The sequence below is a fragment of the Pan paniscus genome, chromosome 7 (assembly GCF_029289425.2).
Source record: "Pan paniscus chromosome 7, NHGRI_mPanPan1-v2.0_pri, whole genome shotgun sequence".
Classification (NCBI taxonomy): domain Eukaryota; kingdom Metazoa; phylum Chordata; class Mammalia; order Primates; family Hominidae; genus Pan; species Pan paniscus.
The window spans coordinates 162,713,703-162,734,188 of NC_073256.2; the positions used below are offsets into that span (position 1 = coordinate 162,713,703).

A 20,486-nucleotide genomic window follows, 5' to 3' on the forward strand; every position below is an offset into this window, starting at 1 on the left:
CATCTCTTACATGGCAGCAGGCAAAAGAGCTTGTGTAGGGAAACTCCCCTTTATAAAACCATCAGCTGTAATCCCAGCACTTTGGGAGTCCAAGGCAGTGGATGACCTGAGGTGAGGAGATCGAGGCCAGCCTGGCCAACATGGTGAAACTCCGTCTATACTAAAAGTACAAAAATTAGACAGGCATGGTGGTGGGCACCTGTAATCCCAGCTACTCGGGAGGCTGAGACAGGAGAATCGCTTGAACCCGGGAATCAGAGGTTGCTGTGAGCCAAGATCACGATAATGCACTCCAGCCTGAGCAACAGAGCAAGACTCTGTCTCAAAAATAAATAAATAAATAAACCACCAGATCTCATGAGGCTTATTCACTGTCACGAGAACAGCATGGGAAAGACCCATCCCCCGATTCAATTACCTCCCACTGGGCCCCTCCCACGATATGTAGGAATTATGGGAGCTATAATTCAAGATAAGATTTGACTGGGGACACAGCCAAAGCATGTCACAGGTTATGAAACAAATTTATTCTAGCAGGCCAGACGTAGGAGAGATGAGCCCCTTGACCATCCCAAGGAAGAGTGGTTAACAGATGCAAGTTTTTTTATGCATCAGGAAAACAGGAGGGCTAGATATGCTATTAGTAGTCAGCACAAGAGAATCAAGGCACAAGCCTTGCTGGCCTCGACCTCAGCTCAAAAAGCTGAGTTAATTGAACTTACTAGGCCCCTGCAGTTGGAAAGGATTTAAAAGTTAACATTTACACTGATTCCAAGTCTGATTTTTTAGTGCTTCATGCTTATGCTGCAATTTGGAATGGGTGGGGACTCCTGACCCCAAAGGGCTTTTCCATACAACATCATTCAGATTTTGAGCTTGTTAGAATGCTGCTTTGCTGCCAAAAAGTGACTATAATTAATTGCAGAGGAGATCAAAAGAGAGACTGACCATGTAAAAGGAAATGCCCTTGTAGATGCCACAGCCAAGGCCCCTGCACTGAAAGGGCCAATGAAGCTTGTGGGCGTGCTGGTCAGCATACATAGAACTGGGCCGGAATACCCTGAAGAAGAACAAAAATGGTCCAGGGATTGCATTTCAGTCCAGGGCCCCTCGGGCTGAATGATGGTAATAAATTACTAATGCCAAGTACCAAACACAGGAGTATAACTCAGCACTTTCATGATTCTTTTCACCCTAGAAGGGATTCTTTGTTTCTGTTAATGTCTCATTTGTTTATAGGGGTAAATCTTTTCAAGACACTAAAACAGGTGACTTAGCCCTGTGAGCTCTGTGCCTGACATGACCCAAACGGCCAGCAATTTTCTCCTTCTCCAGTTAAACCTGTCCAAAATTGAGGAACCTATCTACATGAGAACTGGCAACTCTAATTTACCCTGAAGCCTTTCTGCAGGAGATTCAAATATTTGCTAATGCTTACTGATACCTTCACTGGTTAGATCGAGGCATTCCCCACCCCATCTGAAAAATGTTTACCAGAAGAAATAACTCCTCAGTTTGGGTAATCCAAAAGCCTGCAAAGTGACAATGGCCCATCTTTCACAGCAGGCGTAACCCAACACCTATCGTCAGCTTTAAGAATCCAATATTACCTTCACTCTGCTGGAGACCGCAGTCCTCTGGAAAGGTGAAAGGGCTAATCCTAAAGAAGACTAGCTAAATCAGAGGCCTGACTATCTCTAACACCCATAGCTTACTGCGGGTTTGAACTGCTCCAAAGTAAAACGTATAATTAAGTCCTGTTGAGTTAACATGTGGAAGGCCTTTCCTAACCACAGATCTCCTAATAGATGAAAAGACTCATCGGTTACAAAAATATGTCATCAATCTGGGACAGGTGCAAAGGCACTCTGTGAATATGGAAACAAGAGTCTTCCCCTCCCACATGGGAGGAAAAATCAGTTTCAGCTCAGCTAGGAATTTAGTCTTACTAAAGACGTGGGAGGAAGTTCTTCAGCTGAGCAGCTTTCCCCAACGTGGAAGGGACCATAGCAAGGATACCTGAGTTCTCCAACAGACGTTCAACGCCAAGGGATTCACAGGTGGGTGCACCTGTGTGGAAGTAAAGCTGTTGCTTATTCTGGGAGCCCAATCGGAGGCTGAGGGAGGTGGACGCGGGGCTATTTAAGCGTTAGCGGAGGGCGGGCTGGGTCGCTGCGCCTCTGCTCCTCCTTCTCGCGCTTCTGTTGCCGCCCTAATCCTGCCTTAGCCATGAGGGAGATTGTGCTTACGCAGATCGGGCAGTACGGGAACCAGATCGGGGCCAAGGTTGGCAGCCGGGGCTCTGAGGGCCCAGCCCGGGCCTACCGGGTGGCCGGGGAAGATGTTGGCAGTGGCGGGAGCGGTGCCCCTGCATTGCGGCCCCTGGGCTCCCTGTCGGGGACGGTGGAACTGGGCGGCTGGTGAGGCGGCTGGGGTGGACCCCAGGGACAGGGCGGCCTAGGGATGGGGGTGTGGATGAGGGTGGGGGTGGGAGAGGGGCCGGGGCGCCTCCGTGACTCAGCCCCGGCCTGTCTGGCCCCTCCTGTCTGTTGCAGTTCTGGGAGGTGATCTCTGATGAACATGCCATCGACTCCGCTGGCACCTACCATGGGGACAGCCACCTGCAGCTGGAGCGCATCAACGTGTACTACAACGAGGCCAGCGGTGAGACCCTCGTCCTTCCCCCACCGCCCTCCTGGGAACGTAGCTCTCCCCTCGCTCATGCCCTCCCTCCCCACGCAGGTAGCAGGTACGTGCCCCGCGCTGTGCTCGTGGATCTGGAGCCAGGCACCATGGACTCTGTGCGCTCGGGGCCCTTCGGGCAGGTCTTCAGGCCAGACAACTTCATTTCCGGTGAGCTGCGGGCGAGGACTGGGGTGCGGCTCCTTAGCCAGGGCAGCTCAAAATCTAGGAACACCCCAAGGTCATCCTGTGGGAACTGTGGCGCCAGGGCCCCTGAACACCCTCCTATCCGCCGAGTCGAGTCGCTCAATCTGCCTGTCCTAAACGGGCTTCGGGAGGAAGGCCCGGGTGTCTCCTCAAGGTGAGGAGCTACTGATGTCCTTGTCGGGAGCTGAGCTGGGGTCGTGGCTACTGCCTTTCCTGAGAATGGGCAGGAGCCACCTGCAGCGAGGTCTGTGAGCCCGTCTCAGGTTTGACTCCTGTCTTAATTTCTAACAGGGGAAGCTGCTGTCCTGTAACTCTGGGGGAGCGGGTTTCATTTGCTCCACCTGCAGGGCGAATGGTGCTTTCACCTCACATGTGACACTTGGCCCTTTCTGCATTATGGTGGTGACCACTGATGACCGTATACCTGGCCGTCGAGTGACTGGCTGTACTGTCTTACAGGTCAGTGTGGGGCCAGAAACAACTGGGCCAAGGGACACTACACCGAAGGCGCGGAGCTGATGGAGTCAGTGATGGACGTTGTCAGGAGGCTGAGAGCTGTGACTGCCTGCAGGGTTTCCAGCTGACCCACTCCCTGGGTGGGGGGACTGGGTCTGGGATGGGTACCCTTCTCATCAGTAAGATCCGGGAGGAGTACCCAGACAGGATCATAAACACATTGAGCATCCTGCCCTCGCCCAAGGTGTCAGACACCGTGGTGGAGCCCTACAACGCCACCCTCTCAGTCCACCAGCTCATGGAAAACATGGATGAGACCTTCTGTATAGATAACGAAGCGCTATATGACATATGTTCCAAGGCCCTAAAACTGCCCACACCCACCTATGGTGACCTGAACCACCTGGTGTCTGCTACCATGAGTGGGGTCACCATGTGCCTGCACTTCCCGGGCCAGCTGAATGCTGACCTGCGGAAGATGGCCGTGAACATGGTTCCGTTTCCCCGGCTGCATTTCTTCATGCCCGGCTTTGCCCCACTGACCAGCCGGGGCAGCCAGCAGTACTGGGCCTTGACTGTGGCTGAGCTCACCCAGCAGATGTTTGATGCTAAGAACATGATGGCTGCCTGTGACCCCCATCACGGCCACTACCTAACGGCGGCTGCCATTTTCAGGGGTCGCATGCCCATGAGGGAGGTGGATGAACAGATGTTCAACATTCAAGATAAGAACAGCAGCTACTTTGCTGACTGGCTCCCCAACAACGTAAAAACAGCCGTCTGTGACATCCCACCCCGGGGGCTAAAAATGTCAGCCACCTTCATTGGGAATAATACGGCCATCCAGGAACTCTTCACATGTGTCTCAGAGCAGTTTACAGCAATGTTCAGGCGCAAGGCCTTCCTCCACTGGTACACAGGCGAGGGCATGGATGAGATGGAATTCACCGAGGCCGAGAGCAACATGAACGACCTGGTGCCTGAATATCAGCAATATCAGGATGCCACGGCGGAGGAGGAGGAGGATGAGGAGTGTGCTGAGGAGGAGGTGGCCTAGAACTCTCCTTTTCTAGGTAAAGGGGGGAAGCAGTGTGGATTCTTTCCTGTGTTCTGACAGCCATGTGTCACTATGCGCTTGTTCATTTGTGTCTTCACATCTCCTGCTGCATTTTAAAGCATTTGTATAGTATGCGGTTTTGCCTAATAAAGTGTTCTCACAGCATCTGGTTTCACCTCCATCTTCCATGGGCCCTCTGGCTACTGCTGCCAGATGCACACAGTTGTCCTGCAAGGCGGAAGCTGTCTGGGCTTATCACATGCCCAGGAACAAGCATTCCAGTGGCTCCAGGAGGGCTCAGCATGGGCTGTGGACATGGCAGGCAGGCTTCACGCAAACTTGGGGATGCCCTGGGCCTTGGGCAGCAACGTGGTGGAAAACCTGTTCCTGAAGAAAAGCCTTGGCTTATCCCATGTACCAAACTTCTAGGGGACCAGCTGGCCATGTTTTGGAACTTTGTCCACCAGGGTCGCTGACCCCTTTTAATGTCCCCAAAGTCCCATCTTGGAGTAGGAATGTGGTCAGACAGCTGGCTCTGAACCAGCAATGAAGGGTGTGCAAGTTGGACCCCAGCCACTCCATCACCACGATGGCCTGGGTGTGATTGTGTGGCCTCATTCTCTTAATGAGGTTGGCATGGGATATCTGGCAGGGACTAGGCAGGAATCGAGCCCAGTGTTTGCTAACATGCACTGAACCCTATGTAGAAGGGGATTAGGTCCTGGGGGCTGCAGATGTGGTTGCTGGGCCTGTGACATGCACTGAACCCTATGTAGAACCCTATGCAGCCCCTTGAAACTTCCCAGGATGGCTGGTTTTTGGGGTTTATCACCTTATTTTTCTCCCTCTGGTTTTAGCCACTGTAGGCCAGTTTGTTCACAGTTTGTTCACCAACTTTGGCTCATTTCATTACCTTATCAGAGGTGGGAATTCTGAGGTCCCTAAGCCAGAGGCTTTCAGGGATGTGGCTCCCTCTGCCGCCCTGGCAGGGAGGGCGCAGGGGTCCCAGGTGGAGCCTCTGACCTAGAGCCTTTGGCTCTAGAGCCTGGAGCCTTACCGCAAGGCTGCCTGTGGGTTTGGCGTCGGGAAACAACCCAGCCTGGAGCCCAGGCTGCTGGTTATCTGGAGACAGCCTCCCCGTAAGATTTCTCTGAGACAAGAAACAATTATGCAAATTATCCTAATTCTGTTTGAAAGAATAGAGAGATTGATTGCAGAGACAAACCATTTAGGCAGGCAATGTAGAAGGTGTTTCCACGGCTAATCTGCCTTCAAAGGAGAGGGATTTTGTTTGTAAACTTCAGACCCAGAAAATTGATTGTTCTGTCAACTTTAGATAATTATCTGTCCTCCCTGAGGCCCTAAGCTTAGCAGAAATGTTCTTTCTCTGAATCAGTACTCAGCTTTGGATCTCTGTTGGGTTCCCTGTGGAGTGCTAAATCAGAGATTCCCCCAAAGCAGTGGATCAGGAGCCTTCCTCCAGCCACAGTGCCCATCCTGCCTGCAGAAGAATGGACAGAGGGATGGGAGGGCTGCAGAGCTGGCACTGTGTCCCTGGAGGGGCTGGTGGGGACTCACTGTTCGGGGGACAGGGGAGGCAGAGTCCACACTCAACTGCTGCGTGGAGATGGGCATGAAGGGCAGGCAGGTCTGGCCTTGGCCTTGCGGTTTGTTTCCATTAAAGACCTTCAAGACCAGAAGGAACCAATAGGGCCGGACTATGCAGGGAGAGAAGAGGTTCTAGGGAACTGAGTTCCGAAGTCTTCGTCTTCTCACTGTGCAATGGGGTTCACCTATAAAGCAGGCTGCTTGTCCTCGGGAGAGCTCATTGTGGAGAAACATCACTGGACAGAGCCCCTCCTTATCTGCATCAGACTCCTCTGGTCTCCCCGGTTGCCTTTTTCTCTGCCCCTAAGGGCACCTGTCCCTGGAGAGGCTCTCAGGACAGTATCCTGGACACCCCCTGCCTGGACACCCCTTGCCTGGCACCCTTCCTCTCCACAATGTCGTCAGAGAGCTCCACCTGCCCTTCTAGCCCCCTGGTCCAGCACTGCTGGTCATGAGGTTTGGGCCCTGTGACCTGCCCAGATCCAAGCTGTGGGGAAAGTTTGCTGAGACCAGTTTGGGGAACAGAGGGGCCTTGTTGTACCATTTGTTCTGGGCACAGGGGACCTCCTGCATCGTCTATCTCCTCCATGAGATGCTAGTTTCAGGGATTCCTTGGGGACACTGGAGAGCAGGGCTGGCTCAGGCAGGGGCCTGACCATAGTCCAGACAGTGCAGACCCTACCTGAGGTGCCACACGGGCCCTCATCAGTCTTCTCTTCACACAATGGAGTCACTCCTGTGCCTCCCCTGTCTGCACTCCATTGAGCCGGGAAAGGCCTGCAGTAGCCAATGCCCACATTTGAGTTTCAAATGTGAATATACCCAGGGATTGCAATTTACCAAAAGATGAAGGAAAAGGCCTCTCCCAGTACTTGGTCAACATTATTCTGTGGTATTTTTCAGATGAAATTAGCATTTAAGCCAGTATACTTTTAGTAAAGCAGATTATGCTCCATAATGTGGGTGGGTCTCATCCAATCAGTTGAAGGCCTTAAAGGAAGAAATACTGACCTCCCAGGGGAAGAGGGAATTCTGCCCCTGGACTCAAGCCACTCTTCCTTGGATTCTAGCCTCTGTAATTACACGAGACAATTCTGGACATCTCCTCCTCTCTTTTCTGTTTCTCTGGAAAACCCTGACTAATGCAATTCTTGTTAAGCTGCTTTTAAGAAGTGTGAAGAAAATATTAAAAAGATGTAACTAAGAATTTTGAGTGGACGATCTAATTATTTCACACTGGCTGAGATCTCCCTGATGTTGACATTGCAATGACACTGTGCACTTCTTGGGGTAAGAAAAAGTGCAGTCTCAGTATCCCTCCCACTAAATAGGAAGGCAAATTGCCATTTCCCGAAAAGTCCAGAATAGTAAGTAGGTTGACGAGTAACTCTTGAAGTTACATAAGACAAATCAGTTGCAACAGAGGATCATAAACCCCTCGTGTACGGAAGGAAAACAAGTTTGTCAATGTGCAAACTGTAAGTCTAAGTTCCTACTTCTGTAAAAAGTAGAGTTTCCTCTTCAAAGACTTTCCTTCCCATCTCATTAGAAATAAATAGTAACTTCTCTTAGAAGCAAAATTTATTCAAAGACCTGTGCTAACATTCTTAAATATCTGCTAGCCCTAATAAAGAAATCAATGTACTTTATGTTCTTAGCTCCCACAATTTAGCCTAAATATTTGCCCTGGCATGCTTATACTAGTCCAAGCAAGCTTTAGGTCATTGCCTGTTCCTCTTCTTTATTCGAAGGTGTTTTTACTTTTTTCAGCATTCCACAAGTTACTTCCTCCTTCCTTTGTTCTCCTCTGCCTTTTCCTCTCTAAAAAAGTTCTAAGTTGCTAGCCAATCGGAACAAATACAGAATGTGAGGTCCCGTTCCAGCCGCTGGAAACTGGACACAGCAGTAGGGTGGATGCGTCAGGTTATAAATGACCCTGTCTCCTTTGCTCAGTATACTCTTGTGGCAAAACTGCTGGTGAGTGTACCCTTTCTGCAGAAATTAAAAAAAAAAATAAAAATGGCCTTGCTGAGGAAATTAAATTTACATTCAAGTGCTATTTCTTTACCGCACTGGGAACAAGCATGTCAAACAATTTCAACCCTGCTGGACCTCATCAAGTGAGGGCCGGGATGGAAAAGTGGCCGTGCCGAGGTGCCCCGGAAGCAGCCTCCGGAGTGTGCGTCAGAGTTTCTGGCCATTTCAGCTAAGACTTTTCTTCTGACAGACTAGAAGTGAAAAAAAGAATTATTTACTTTGTTGGGAAATGTGACAAAAGGTTAAAATTCTACTAGTTCATAAAATATTTGAAGCTAACTTTGTTTTTATAAATAAAATTGTATTTACAATTTAAGTTTTAGTTCTCATCCTTGCTGTTATAAAAGTTATTCTAAGTTATGTCAGTCTTTGAGGGTAAATGTAGAGTATTTAAAATAGCCTATATTTGGAAAACTGAACAGTGTTTGTTGTCATGATTTTACTTTGTTCTTGACCACATTGGTCCCAGAGAAAGTCAAGGTCTTCACCCACGGATTCAAGATTCTTGTGGCAGCTGCTGAATTCTTTTCCAACAATGCTTGGGCCTCATCAGCGTCATGTTTGTGCACTACCCCAGCCCCAACCACAGACATGGGCAGGAGGAACAGAGCTCTACTGTGTAGCGTCACTGCCAGTAAGAGTCTGGCTCTCCCATGAAGCATTACTCTTCCTCTGCATGTATCTTAGAATTTCAAAAGCCATTTGGCCTCCATTTCTTTAGATTGTGGATAAGATCCATAAACTTGTACTGGGGTCACTGTTCCTCCAGCCTCTTTAGCACGTATCTGCAGTCTCATTTCCAGGCTGTTTCCTCTATGGGCCACTGCCTGCAGAATTCCCAGATGAATCCATTGCCCATTCCCTGTAGCCACATCTCCAAATCCACAGCCGTTCTCAGCAGCTGCCTGTACACTCACATCCCAGAGGTCAAGTTGCCACAGCTGGTGTGTGTTTCCAGCCACTAGGCAACCCCAGGTCTTCATCTGAGCACCCAGGGCCAGAAGTCTCACCCTGTCCCCCATACCATCCCTTCCCAGCCAGCCACAGTTTCCTTCCTTCTGTTGCTCACACAGTGCTCTCAGCCCCAGATGCCCTTCCTGACATTTCCTCCCAAGGAAACCCAAGTCCTCCGTCAGGGTCCACCCAAATGTCCACACTCTCTGGTAGCCTGCCCAGCCCCAGAGGCTCCCTTGAGCTCCCTTCCCCCATTAGAGCCTACAGAGGCAGTGCTGCCCAGCAGACATCTCGGCTGGGAGTCAAACAGAGCAAGGCTATTTTGGTCCCTCTCTCCACTCTATGTGACCCTGAAATGTGCCCTGGCCTTAGGAAACATTCAGCTACATCAGAGAACGTGAGTATGCATGTGGTTTGTATAACACAGGCAAGACATGGTTTTTAGATACGTTCAGAATAGATAGTTACAGAGAACAGGTATGTTACATGTGGGAAGGAAGAGACACAAGGGCCAAGAGATACTTAATATGCATGAGGCTCCTGGGCACTAAATGTTCAATTCACAATGTGCCTTTATACAAGAGACACCTAAACATGCAGAACCATGGGGCCTTCGTTCACCACCATTCCTGGTGCCCATTCTGGTCGCATGCGTCCTCTGCCCAAGAAACACGTAGAACCCATGGCAGTGCGACAGCTGCTTCTTGGCAACTCCACCATGATCAGGCACACTTGTCCCATGTCTGTCCCATTGAGCTGGTGTGTGTCATAAGCCCTTCAGCTGTGAGCACTCTTGCCCAGACCTCAGCTCTGGTCCTCGTGGTCACACCTGAGGGGGTGAGGTTGACTAGCAGAGAAAGAAGAGAACCGATGAATGTTGACAGCACAGGAATCAGGTCATACGGCCCTCCCATCTCCTTCCCTCAGCTTCTTGCTGTGTTTTACGAATGGATTTTATAAACCTGTGATTCGAGCATCCTCAGTTGCTTCTCGAGCCTTTCCGCTCCATGAACTCTGGGACAGCTTGCCTGGTACTGCAGCTGGAGGACATCACTGCATCCAGAGAGCTTCCCACATGACAGTCTGTGAGCAAGGGACTTCGCCTCCCTGGATGGTGGTTTTCTTTTATGTAAAAGATGTGATCGTAGTCTGTATTTCTCAAGGGTGCTGTGAGAAACACACAGAATAAGTCACGTGAAACTGTGTGGCAGGTAGCGGATGCTCAGTAAAGTGAAGCCTGCCCTTCCCGTAGCCTTTCTCTTCCTCCACTGGGTCTAGACTTCACATTGTCCCATGGTTCGAGATCCTTGGTTCATCCCGAGTCTTATCATCATACCAGAAGCTTGGAGGGAGCTCCTGGGGAAATCCAGCTTCACGGTCCCACACTGATCACTTCCCCTGGGCATGGCCTGGTAAATGCAGCTCAGATCCGCTCCCCAGGCAAGTCAAGGAAGTTGCTGCCCAGAAACCAAGTGAGGACATTTACAAGAACCGGCAGCAGCAGCAGCAGCAGAAGAAGAAGAAGAAGAAGAAGAAGAAGAAGAAGAAGAAGAAGAAGAAGAGAAGAAGAAGAAACTGGATTTGCTTTTTCACCAGAGGATCCAGATTTCCCTGTGGCCTCGCAAACAAAAAGAAGGAAGACGGAGCAGCACAGTCATCCCTTTGTGAAAAAGGCATTCAGGTAACTGAGTGACTCAGCAAGCCTGGGTCTTGGGGAAATTACGAATACCTGGTTGAAGGGCAGTCCTCAGGCAGAGCCCCTGAGACCTGTTGAACTCTAGAGTGTGGGAGCAGAGGAGATTCAGGGCCTGCCCAGGGGCAGTGTCCACAGGGGCAGAGTGCCCCCAGGACTCGCCCTGGCTCAGTTAAGGACTCCCCTCAGGATCTGCAGAGGTGCAAGGCAGGGTGCAGCTCTGCCTGGACTGAGCTGGAAATGCAGCCGTGTGGCTGAAGTGGCCACTTCCTGCTTTCTGTAAAGCAGCCACAGGGACCTGTGAACAGGTAAGACCCTTACTCTTGATTACTGAAGAACTAGAACCCAGGCTCCCTTGACCTTCTCTCTGAAAACCCAGATGACATGAGGACCCTCTGCCAGCTGAAGGGGCAGATTCACGCTTTAGAGTGTGGGGAGTCAGCATGGGGGCACGTGAGTGTTTAGCTTAGGTGTGGGCCTCACAAAAGAGTCAAAACAAGTCAGCCAGGACTCCAGCAGCCTTCATTGTGTGAGAGATGCCAGCACTGTGGCCACAGCCTGACAGCTGCGCAGGCCACATAATGTGTGGGGCTGAGTGGAAAACGTGGGGTTTTTTTTGTTGTTGTTGTTCAAAATCATGAGCTTCCAGGGGCGGCAGCAGAACTTTAAACTACTCTGGGGCCCTTCTGAGCACAGGACTTGGTATGACTGCACAGGGATACCTGGCAGGCCAGGTGCAGGGACAGAGCGGTCTGCCCAGAGGCCAGCAGGTCCCCAGTCAGTGTCTGGCACCAGCTCCCTTCATGACCTGGGCTGGCTCAGTTCCACGGGACTCCCAAGGCTGGAGGCTTCCCCGGAACATCATCCTCAGGGATTTTCCAACAGGAGCAGCCTCTGGCTTCAGATCTGTCCTTGTTTGACTCATAAATTATCACTCAGACTGAGAAAATTAACACTCAGTGATTCCTGAAAGGGTGCCCAGTGCAATAGATAATTTTCAAAGTGAGTTCATCGGGGGATTTAATAGCCAGGCAATGTCCATTAAAACAGCGACAAACATGGGGAGAAAAGGAAAAGTTCCAACTGGAAACTCATGCTGGCTTGACAGTTGTTCTCAGGGAGCAGAACAGAAGTGGGCATTTTCATTCTGGTTACACCATCAGCGATACCTCCACGGAGCCTCTCAGCTGGTTCCTCCTGGGTCTGGGCCACAGGCCTCCCAGTATTGCCGGTCTCGGAAGACATCTGTGGGCAGGTTCTGTAGAGGGAATCTGAGGCTGTGTGGGATGAGCTGCAGGACCCCATGTGGGGAAAGGCAGGAGGCAGCACCAGCTCCTTCACCAGGACCTGAGGGTACTGTGGCTCATCGGGGGCCATCGAGGACATGGAGACCCTGCACAGTGTTTGAGGAGTCCTGCTACATCAGTTTATTCTGGTTTAGGTGGTTGAGGGGAGACTCAGTGAAGTCTTGGGGGTTCAGGGCTACACTGCCAGCCTCTGGGACAGCAGCCCCAGTGTCCCCCGACCCAGGCCTTGCTCCTCCCTGCTGATGAATGCCCACTCTGCTCCCAGATGCACACCTGTCCTGAAGACACCCGGTTCTCATGCTCTTCTCTGCAGCACCTGAATTGGGCATTCCTGGGTAAAGTAGTTTAAGTTACTTTCACTTTTATCCACCTTGTTTCCGTTATTTCAACCATGCATGTCCCTTGTGTATGTAGGATAAAGGTGTCTAAGAATAAAGGTCCATGATTTAAAGTTTTTTCCTCTTCTTTCCCTGTCCTGACCACCTGATCATAAACTTGTAGAAATAAAGTGGATCTCATGTTGTGTATCTTTCGATGCATCTAGAGAGATGGTTATATTCATATAAATAAACGGGCACATCCAGCACACTATTTCTAGTTGTCGTCTGCTAATAAGTTTACATCTAGTAAATGCCAGTGTTTCATCAAATGGCTGCATTGCACATGAGTCAATCTGTGTGACAAAGAATATGGCAGGCTTTGTACAGCCTTTGTAAAGACATTCTTCAATGCTGCCTTTTAAAATAGAAATGTTAAATCCTGTAACTAATCAACCTATGCCTTGTTAGAGGGCTGACATTTTCAATAATTCCTTTACAAAGGGTAGTGAGATGCATCAGATCCCCCAGTGGCCCCCAAGTAGGGACAGTGACAGTCAGCAGTTCTTTACGGACCTCTGCTCCATGGCAGGTTCTCCGCTGGCCCTGGCTGCGGGCGGCCGTCATCTAACAAGATGCTTCGGTCCATGGGTGGAGGACAAAGGCCTATGGGCTTGGGGAGCGAGTTCTTTCATCTCCTACATGACCTTCATCTGCTCGCGTTTCCCACGAAGTGCATCTGGGTTGGAAGGAGATGGTGGTTTCCCACAGAAGTCTGGTCCCTAAGTGACGCCTCTGCTGCCTACATCAGAATCTCCCAGGCTTGCTCCACAATGGTCCCGTCACGTGGTGCAGACTCAGGCGCGGTCTTGTGTGTGAAGAGGCAGGCTTGGTCTTGTGTGCTCTTGATCATGCACCTAGTCACATCTGTTCTACAGTGTTGCATTCTTCTAATTTCCATGCACATCTTTGCATAGGCGTGTTCCCATTGTTCCCATGCCAATAAGTGGTGTGCAAGGTTCCAGAGTGCACCAGTATTTCTTTAGTCGGTGTCATGCTGTTGGATACTCAGGTTTTTTAACCTAGTGTAAATAACATTCACATTTCTAAAAACCAGAAGAGTGTTTGTGATTAAGATATCATCTTAGTGGATATTAAATTGCTGCATCTGATTTCATTTCTCTTTCCCAAATAAAGAGTCAGTTGTGTGAGCTAGTCTCACTCTGAAACTGCACACTCCCATCCCAGAGGTAGAAAGCGAGATCTCCTGCCTGCATTTCACGGAGCATGTGATTATGGAGGTGTCCAGTCCCAGCAAACAGACCCTACATTCTTTTCCTTCAGTGACTCAGACGCAATATGTGGACAGTCCCAGACAGTATCGCTCCCTCACGTTCATTAACCTCCAGAGATTAAACATCACCTGATACACAGAACTGTGGGCTCCCCATTTGGCTAAGCATCAGGTGCAGCCAGGTTCTTACCTAGGTGCACTTGACAAGGTGCTGCCAGATGCCACCAGCGCAGACAGTCAGCGAGCCCACCTCATGAGAGGGCACATGAGATCCCCAAATGAGAAAGAACTCTAAGGAGCCAAAATCTGCCAAGATGGGTACATTAAAGCTTGCAACTTTGCACGTGAGTGCACCCTCAGACTCAGCCAGTTTATTCTCCTTTGCAGTCCGTTCTGAAAAGTCCAGCCAGATGATGGCTAAAGAGTAGAGAATGGAAGGTGGAAGGCGGTTGCTGCTTGCAGAAGAGGCACGCTGGCAGCATTGGCAGGGAGGAAGAGACTGGAAACTGAGTAGCAGATCCGAGAAACCAAAATGTTCAGCAAATGAGGGCAGGTGGCATGGAGCTACTTCCCTGGGTCCAAGAGCCTAATTACGTTATTGTTCCATAAGTTCATGGCCTGCGGTCATCAGGGAAAATAAAACACTGACTGGGGGTCGGTCTTTTCTGTTTAGAGGAGGCTCCATGAAACCTCCCCCTCCCGGGTTCAAGCGATTCTCCTGCCTCAGCCTCCCGAGTAACTGGAACTATAGGCGCCCGCCACCACTCCCGGCTAATTTTTTATTTATTTATTTTTTTGTAGAGACGGGGTTTCACCGTGTTAGCCAGGATGGTCTCGATCTGCTGACCTCGCGATCCGCCCGCCTCGACCTCCCAAAGTGCTGGGATTACAGGCGTGAGCCACCGCGCCCGGCCTCAGCTGGTTTTTCAAAAGTCATGGCAAGTAATTGTCAGAACAGTGAACTTCGGAGATTCACCGGAGGGGCGAGGCCACAGCTCGACCGCGAGCACCTGAGCATCCTGCACCGCCTGCGACGGCCGTCAGGGGGCGCGATGCCGCCTCACAGAACCTCAAGAGGCGCCCGGGTTCCGGCACAGACGCCCTGCGGCTCCAGGGGGCGGAGCCGAGCCGCCTCCTCAGGACCTACGCAGGAGACGCCTCCATCCCTACAGGGACACCTGAGAGGACCCAGCCTCCTCCTCCTCAGGACCCACTCGGGAGACGCCGCTGGCTCTATAGGAACACCTGGGGACCGTGGCCAGGGACGACCCAGCCTCCTTCTCCTCAGCTCCTCAGGAACGACTGGGGAAGCTGTGGCTTCATGGTCCCCGAGGCTGCCCGAGGAAAGGTGAGGAAAAAGCTTTCTGTCCCGGCTCAGCGTTGAGGAGGCCGCGCTGCCTCGCGCTCCACTTTCTCAAGTTGTATTTATTTTATTTTACAAAGTGGCCCATCATTAAGTGGCTTTGTTATTCATTATTATAGCATAACTGAGTTGTTTCATTTTTTAATTTTTGACCAATTTGGGTTTGTTTGGGGTGGATCCGGGACAGAGAAGGGAGAAACCCTGAGGGCAACATGGAGAGCCCCAGGGAGACGCGCACCCCACGATTTGCTTTTATTTGCGCTCCAGTGGCTCGTTTTTCTTAGAGTGTTAAAGTACTTGAAAAATATTGAAGAGCAGATGTAGATGTGAGTTTTCACAACCGTATTTTCAGTGTAAATACTGGACTTTGTCTGTTAAAAGGATTTTAGGTAAAATAAATTTAAGCGGAGTTTATTTCAGCAAAGGAATGGTTCATGAATCACGCAGGAAGCACCAGAACGGAAATCGGCTTGGGGCTTTGAGCTCTTAGGGTGGCCCCTAAGTGAGGCTCCTCAGTGGCTCCAGCTAGGCGACCGCCTGTTGTGGGGATGGTTCCCTCAGCGTCCCTAGTCATACAGCCAACTGGCTGCTGAGCTTTTTGGCATTGACTGTGGTTGGTTTGTTAATTTTTTTAAGTCAGTTCAAATGCCTCCAAGTTCGGTTTCTGTTTGCTTAGGGAAGGCCTCAGGCTAACCCCCGCCTTATTTGCTTTAACATGTCAAAACCATAATTTATTTTTCATTTTACTTTCCTGGCATTAATAGAAGTAAATTCACATTTGTGTGTTATTCAGAAAGTCGGTTTAATTGGCAACCTATTTGTGATGGTGCATAAAATAATGTTTTTTAATCATTGGCATCTTAGATTAGATGAACTATGTTAACTCTCTTAAGCTTTGTTATTAACCCATAACAAGAGTTAAGTTTCTTTTTTTCTCCTAGGCTTTGACCATTTAAAGTACACTCAGGCATCTCGTAACGATGTTATACTTTCTGAGAAATCTATCCTTAGGTGATTTCATCTTTGTGTGAACACTGTAGAGTGTCCTTATAAAACTTAAATGGTGTAGCCCACTCCACACCTAAGTTACATAGTATAGCCTATTGCTCCCAGGCTACGAACCTGTACAGCATGTCTCTGTACTGAATGCTGCAGTCAACTATAACACCATGGTGATTGTAGATTGTGATCCCAGAATATCTGAGACAGGTCTCAGTCAATTTAGAAAGCTTATTTTGCCAAGATTAAGGACACACCCTTGACACAGCCTCAGGAGGTCCTGACGACATGTGTCCAAGGTGGCCAGGGTAGAGCTTGCTTTTGTACATTTTAGGAATAGATGAGACGTGTAAGATATACAGTCATTTGGCCCAGTAAGGCGGGACAACTGGAAGCAGGAAGTGGGGGTGCTTCCAGGTCAGAAGTAGGTTGGAGACAAAAGGTTGCATTCTTTTGAATCCTTGATCAGCCTTCCACTGAATACACAATTTAGTCTGGCTCAATGAATCTGCATTTTTACATAAATAATAGGGCAGAGGAAGCAATCAGATATGCATCTGTCTCAGGTGAGGGATGACTTTGAGTGCTGTCTGTCCTTTGTCCAAAAGGAAATTCTTCGTGGGCAAATTGTGAGTGAGGTATGTAGCTTTTTATCTTTGTAGCTATCTTAGTTAGGAATAGAATGAGGGCAGGTTTGCCTGACCGAGCTCCCAGCTTGACTTTTCCCTTGGCTTAGTGATTTGGGGGTCCTGAGATTTATTTTCCTTTCATGGTATCAAAACAGAGAAAAGGTAATGCTTTGAGCCATGAGCTTATGACAAGATGGCCAGGAAGGAATTTTTCAGCTCCATTTTTATCTCATTGGACCACCATCATATGTATGCAATGCATGAGTGTAAAATCACATTTAGTTAAGTCAGCTTACACTAAGCTATGGACCCAGATGGTCCTGGGGCCTTTTTCCACTGGGAGATCTTTAAGGACCTTTCTTAGCTTTTCTATGCTAATTGGTATATTCATAGTTGCCTTATTTCAGTGCCCATTTTGTTAATGTGTATTTTTACTAGGAAATCACCCATTTTTTCTAGGTTTCCAGTTTGATGCAATTATTTGACTTTTAATTTCTCCTCTGTTTTTAGTTTTGTACATAATTTTCCTATCTACTTTTGCACTCTTTTTTCCATCAACAATATTTTTAAAAAATACTTTTTAGCTTTTTTTGAAGAATTGTTATGTTTGACAATTTTTTATGACCTAATCATGACCGTAAATGATTTTTGATTAATTTCAGCTTAATGTCTTTTGTAGGGCACAACTGTTAAAATACAAAATTACAACAAATGTGCGTTTGCAGATCTTAATTGGCTTTTTTTTTGTGGTTCTAGAATCAGGCAGCAGTCCAGACCAAAAATGGTTCAGAATGATCTGCCACACAATATGTGCAGGTTAAATTTATAGCCAGAGAAAAAAAGTGACATACAGAAAACAGAAGTGAGGTATAGAGGTGGCTGGATTGGTTACAGACCTGGTTACAGCCCGGATTTGCCTTCTTGGAACTTGTTTTGAACAGCTGGCTGCCGGCCATTGACTGACACTCGGCTGATGTGATTGGCTGAACCGCCGCTATTTGTAACAATGATACATTCCCAAGTCAGGTTTTCAGTTTGTTTCTATAGTAAAGTAGGTTGCGATTCTTCTTCTTCTTCTTTTTTTTTTTTTTAGGCGGAGTCTCGCTCTGGAGTGCAGTGGCGCGATCTCAGCTCACAGCAAGCTCCGCCTCCCGGGTTCATGCCATTCTCCTGTCCCGGCCTCCCGAGTAGCTGGGACTGCAGGCTGCCGCCACCAAGTCCCGCTAATTTTTTTGTATTTTTTTTTTTAGTAGAGACTGGGTTTCACCTTGTAAGCCATGATGGTCTCGATTTCCTGCCTCATGAGCCACCCGTCTCGGCCTCCCAAAGTGCCGGGATTACAGGCGTGAGCCACGGTGCCCGGCCGCGACTCTTTACAAGGACTCATTGGGAGGCTTCTAAAGCCCAAATGTTGTTTGATGTAAGAATTCCTCCCTTTTGGTCAGCCTCTCAATTTTGAGATATTGATCAAAACTTTGGGCATTGGTGTCACTCTTTGTTATCGTTGTAAGTTGAGTTATTAGGACTTATTTGCTTTCAGTGTGGCATTTTCAAGTTTTATTTGGTCTCAGTGCCCTCTGGGCAATAGCAGAACACTGTGTTGTGTAAGGCGGAAATAGAGCAATAGAAAATAACAACTGATTTGTTAATATCAGATTACTTCAAGTTACTTGTTTTGGTAAGAATTAAAGCAGAGGGGACTTCTTTATGCTGACTCAGGTAGACTGGAATCTCTTCAAGGAAAAAGGGAGCTCTTTTGGGATCTATCTACTTCCTTAAAGTTTCAGCTTCGTTGTGTGTCATTCAGCGTGAGTGTCTCCATTCTGGTTTTGCCTGCTCAGTGTGGCCTAATGCAGGAGTTGTGACCAAAACAATGACCTCCCGTAATTTGTTCAACAGTTCTCCCCTTTTGGTTAGGTTCCTACCTAGGTGAGGGTGTGACTAAAAACTTAGGGCTTTAGCACTATTCTCAGTAACTATCATTTTAGGTTTCCGGTCTCAACACATCATTTAAGAAGTCAGTAAAGCTTTCTTCTATTGTGACAGCATATTTAATACTGAGAAGGAAAAGAAAATTTTTATCTTGCAAATGTGAGCTTCCTCTAAATTATCAGGTCCAGAGAGGCGTGGGAATGAGGCAGCAGTCACGTCCCATTTCCCGCTTAGCTAAATAATCATATCTTGAAGCTGCTTGCTATGTAGACTAGACTGACTGTCATCAGCTATAGATTAACCTAAGAGTGTCTTTGAATATTTTTTCCAGTGGCAAATATTTGCTTCTGTTGTATCGTAGCTGAAAGAAATGCTGGGAAACAAAATAAAGGCAAGCATTCATTAGAATAAGTGATCCAGTCACAAGGAATCAATTTGAACTTTTTTTTTTTTCACAAAGTCATACTTTGAAAGCATCCAGCCGTAAATTGAAATAGTCTCCAAAATGTGAATTTTTTTCCCTGGTTCTAAGATGACCAGCTTTCTTAGAGAGTGAACTACACCATAAGAAAAATGATACGACCATGTTTACACATATATGTTATCTTAACATAAAACATGTAAAAGGGGGCATTTCTTTGAAAGTATGTATTAGTCTGTATAATTTACTTTGCAGTATCATGAATGCTCTTATTTTTAAAAGTAGGAGTAGTTACTGCCAATTACTAATTTTTAGTAGAAATAATTTAGCAGATATCTGAAAAAATTACAATTTTTAAATAGAGGTTTTATTTTAAATTAGTTTTAGATTCACACAGAAATTGGGAAGAAAATGCAGATTTCCCATGTAGACGCAACCTAGTTTCCCCTCTTTTTAACATATCAACATGTATCAGATAGGTTTAACATCTTTTTTTTTTTTTTTTTTTTTCTTTCAGACAGAGTCTCAACCAGGCTGGAGTGCAGTGGCATGATCTCGGCTCACTGCAACCTCCGCCTCCCAGGTTCAAGCAATTCTCCTGCCTCAGCCTCCTGAGTAGCTGGTATTACAGGCACCTGCCATCACACCCGGCTAATTTTTGTATTTTTAGTAGAGATGAGGTTTCACCACGTTGGCCAGGCTGGTCTTGAACTCCTGATCTTAGGTGATCTGCCCGCCTCAGCCTCCCAAAGTGCTGGGATTACAGGCCTGAGCCACCACTCCTGACCAACATCTTATATCATTTCTTGTCATAGTTAATGACTGGATATTACTATATTATTAAATAAGCTCACATCTTATTTGGTTTCCCTTAGTTCTGCCTTTTTCTCTCCCAGGATCCTATCTAAGATCCCATAGGACATTTAGTCATCATGTCAGGCTCTTCTTGGCTGTGGCAGTCTCTCAGACTTTACTTCTGAGGACCTGAAACAGTGTTAGGAGGATTGGTGAGGTATTGTGTAGAATGTCCTCCATTGTGGTTTACTTGGGGTTTTTCTCATAATCAGCCTGGGTTTAGGGGTTTGGGGGAAGCAGAGCAGATGTGTAGTGTGTCCGCAAAAAGAGTCAAAGACTGTAAAATATTTGAAGAGATGTATTCTGAGCCAAATATGAGTGACCATTGCCCATGACACAGCCCTCAGGAGACCCTGAGAACATGTGCCCGAGGTTGTTGGGGTGCAGGTTGGTTCTATACATTTTAGGGAGATAGGAGACATCAATCAAGTGTATTTAAGATATATATTGGTTCGGTCCAGAAAGGTGGGACAACCCAAAGGATTAGGGTGGGGTGGGGCTTCCAGGTTATAGGTACATTTAAAATTTTTCTGATTGGCAGTTTGTTGAAAGACTTACTATCAATAGAAAGGAGTGTCTGGGTTATGATAAGGGGTTATGGAGACCAAGGTTTTATCATGGAGATGAAGCTTCCAGGTAGCAGGCTTCAGAGAGAATAGATTGTAAATGTTTCTT

General features: G+C 48.0%; 1 protein-coding gene across 1 annotated transcript in view; it reads left to right on the forward strand.

Annotated features, from left to right (window-relative positions):
- Positions 1-20,486, forward strand: part of LOC129397839 (tubulin beta-8 chain-like) — a 98,101-nt gene that overhangs the window by 52,305 nt on the left and 25,310 nt on the right. The window contains 5 exon segments of the mRNA XM_063606516.1: positions 2,556-2,664; positions 2,743-2,853; positions 3,349-3,429; positions 3,432-10,682; positions 14,414-14,960. Of these exon segments, the coding sequence (XP_063462586.1) occupies positions 2,556-2,664; positions 2,743-2,853; positions 3,349-3,429; positions 3,432-4,402 (1,272 nt within the window). The 3' untranslated portion in view covers positions 4,403-10,682; positions 14,414-14,960.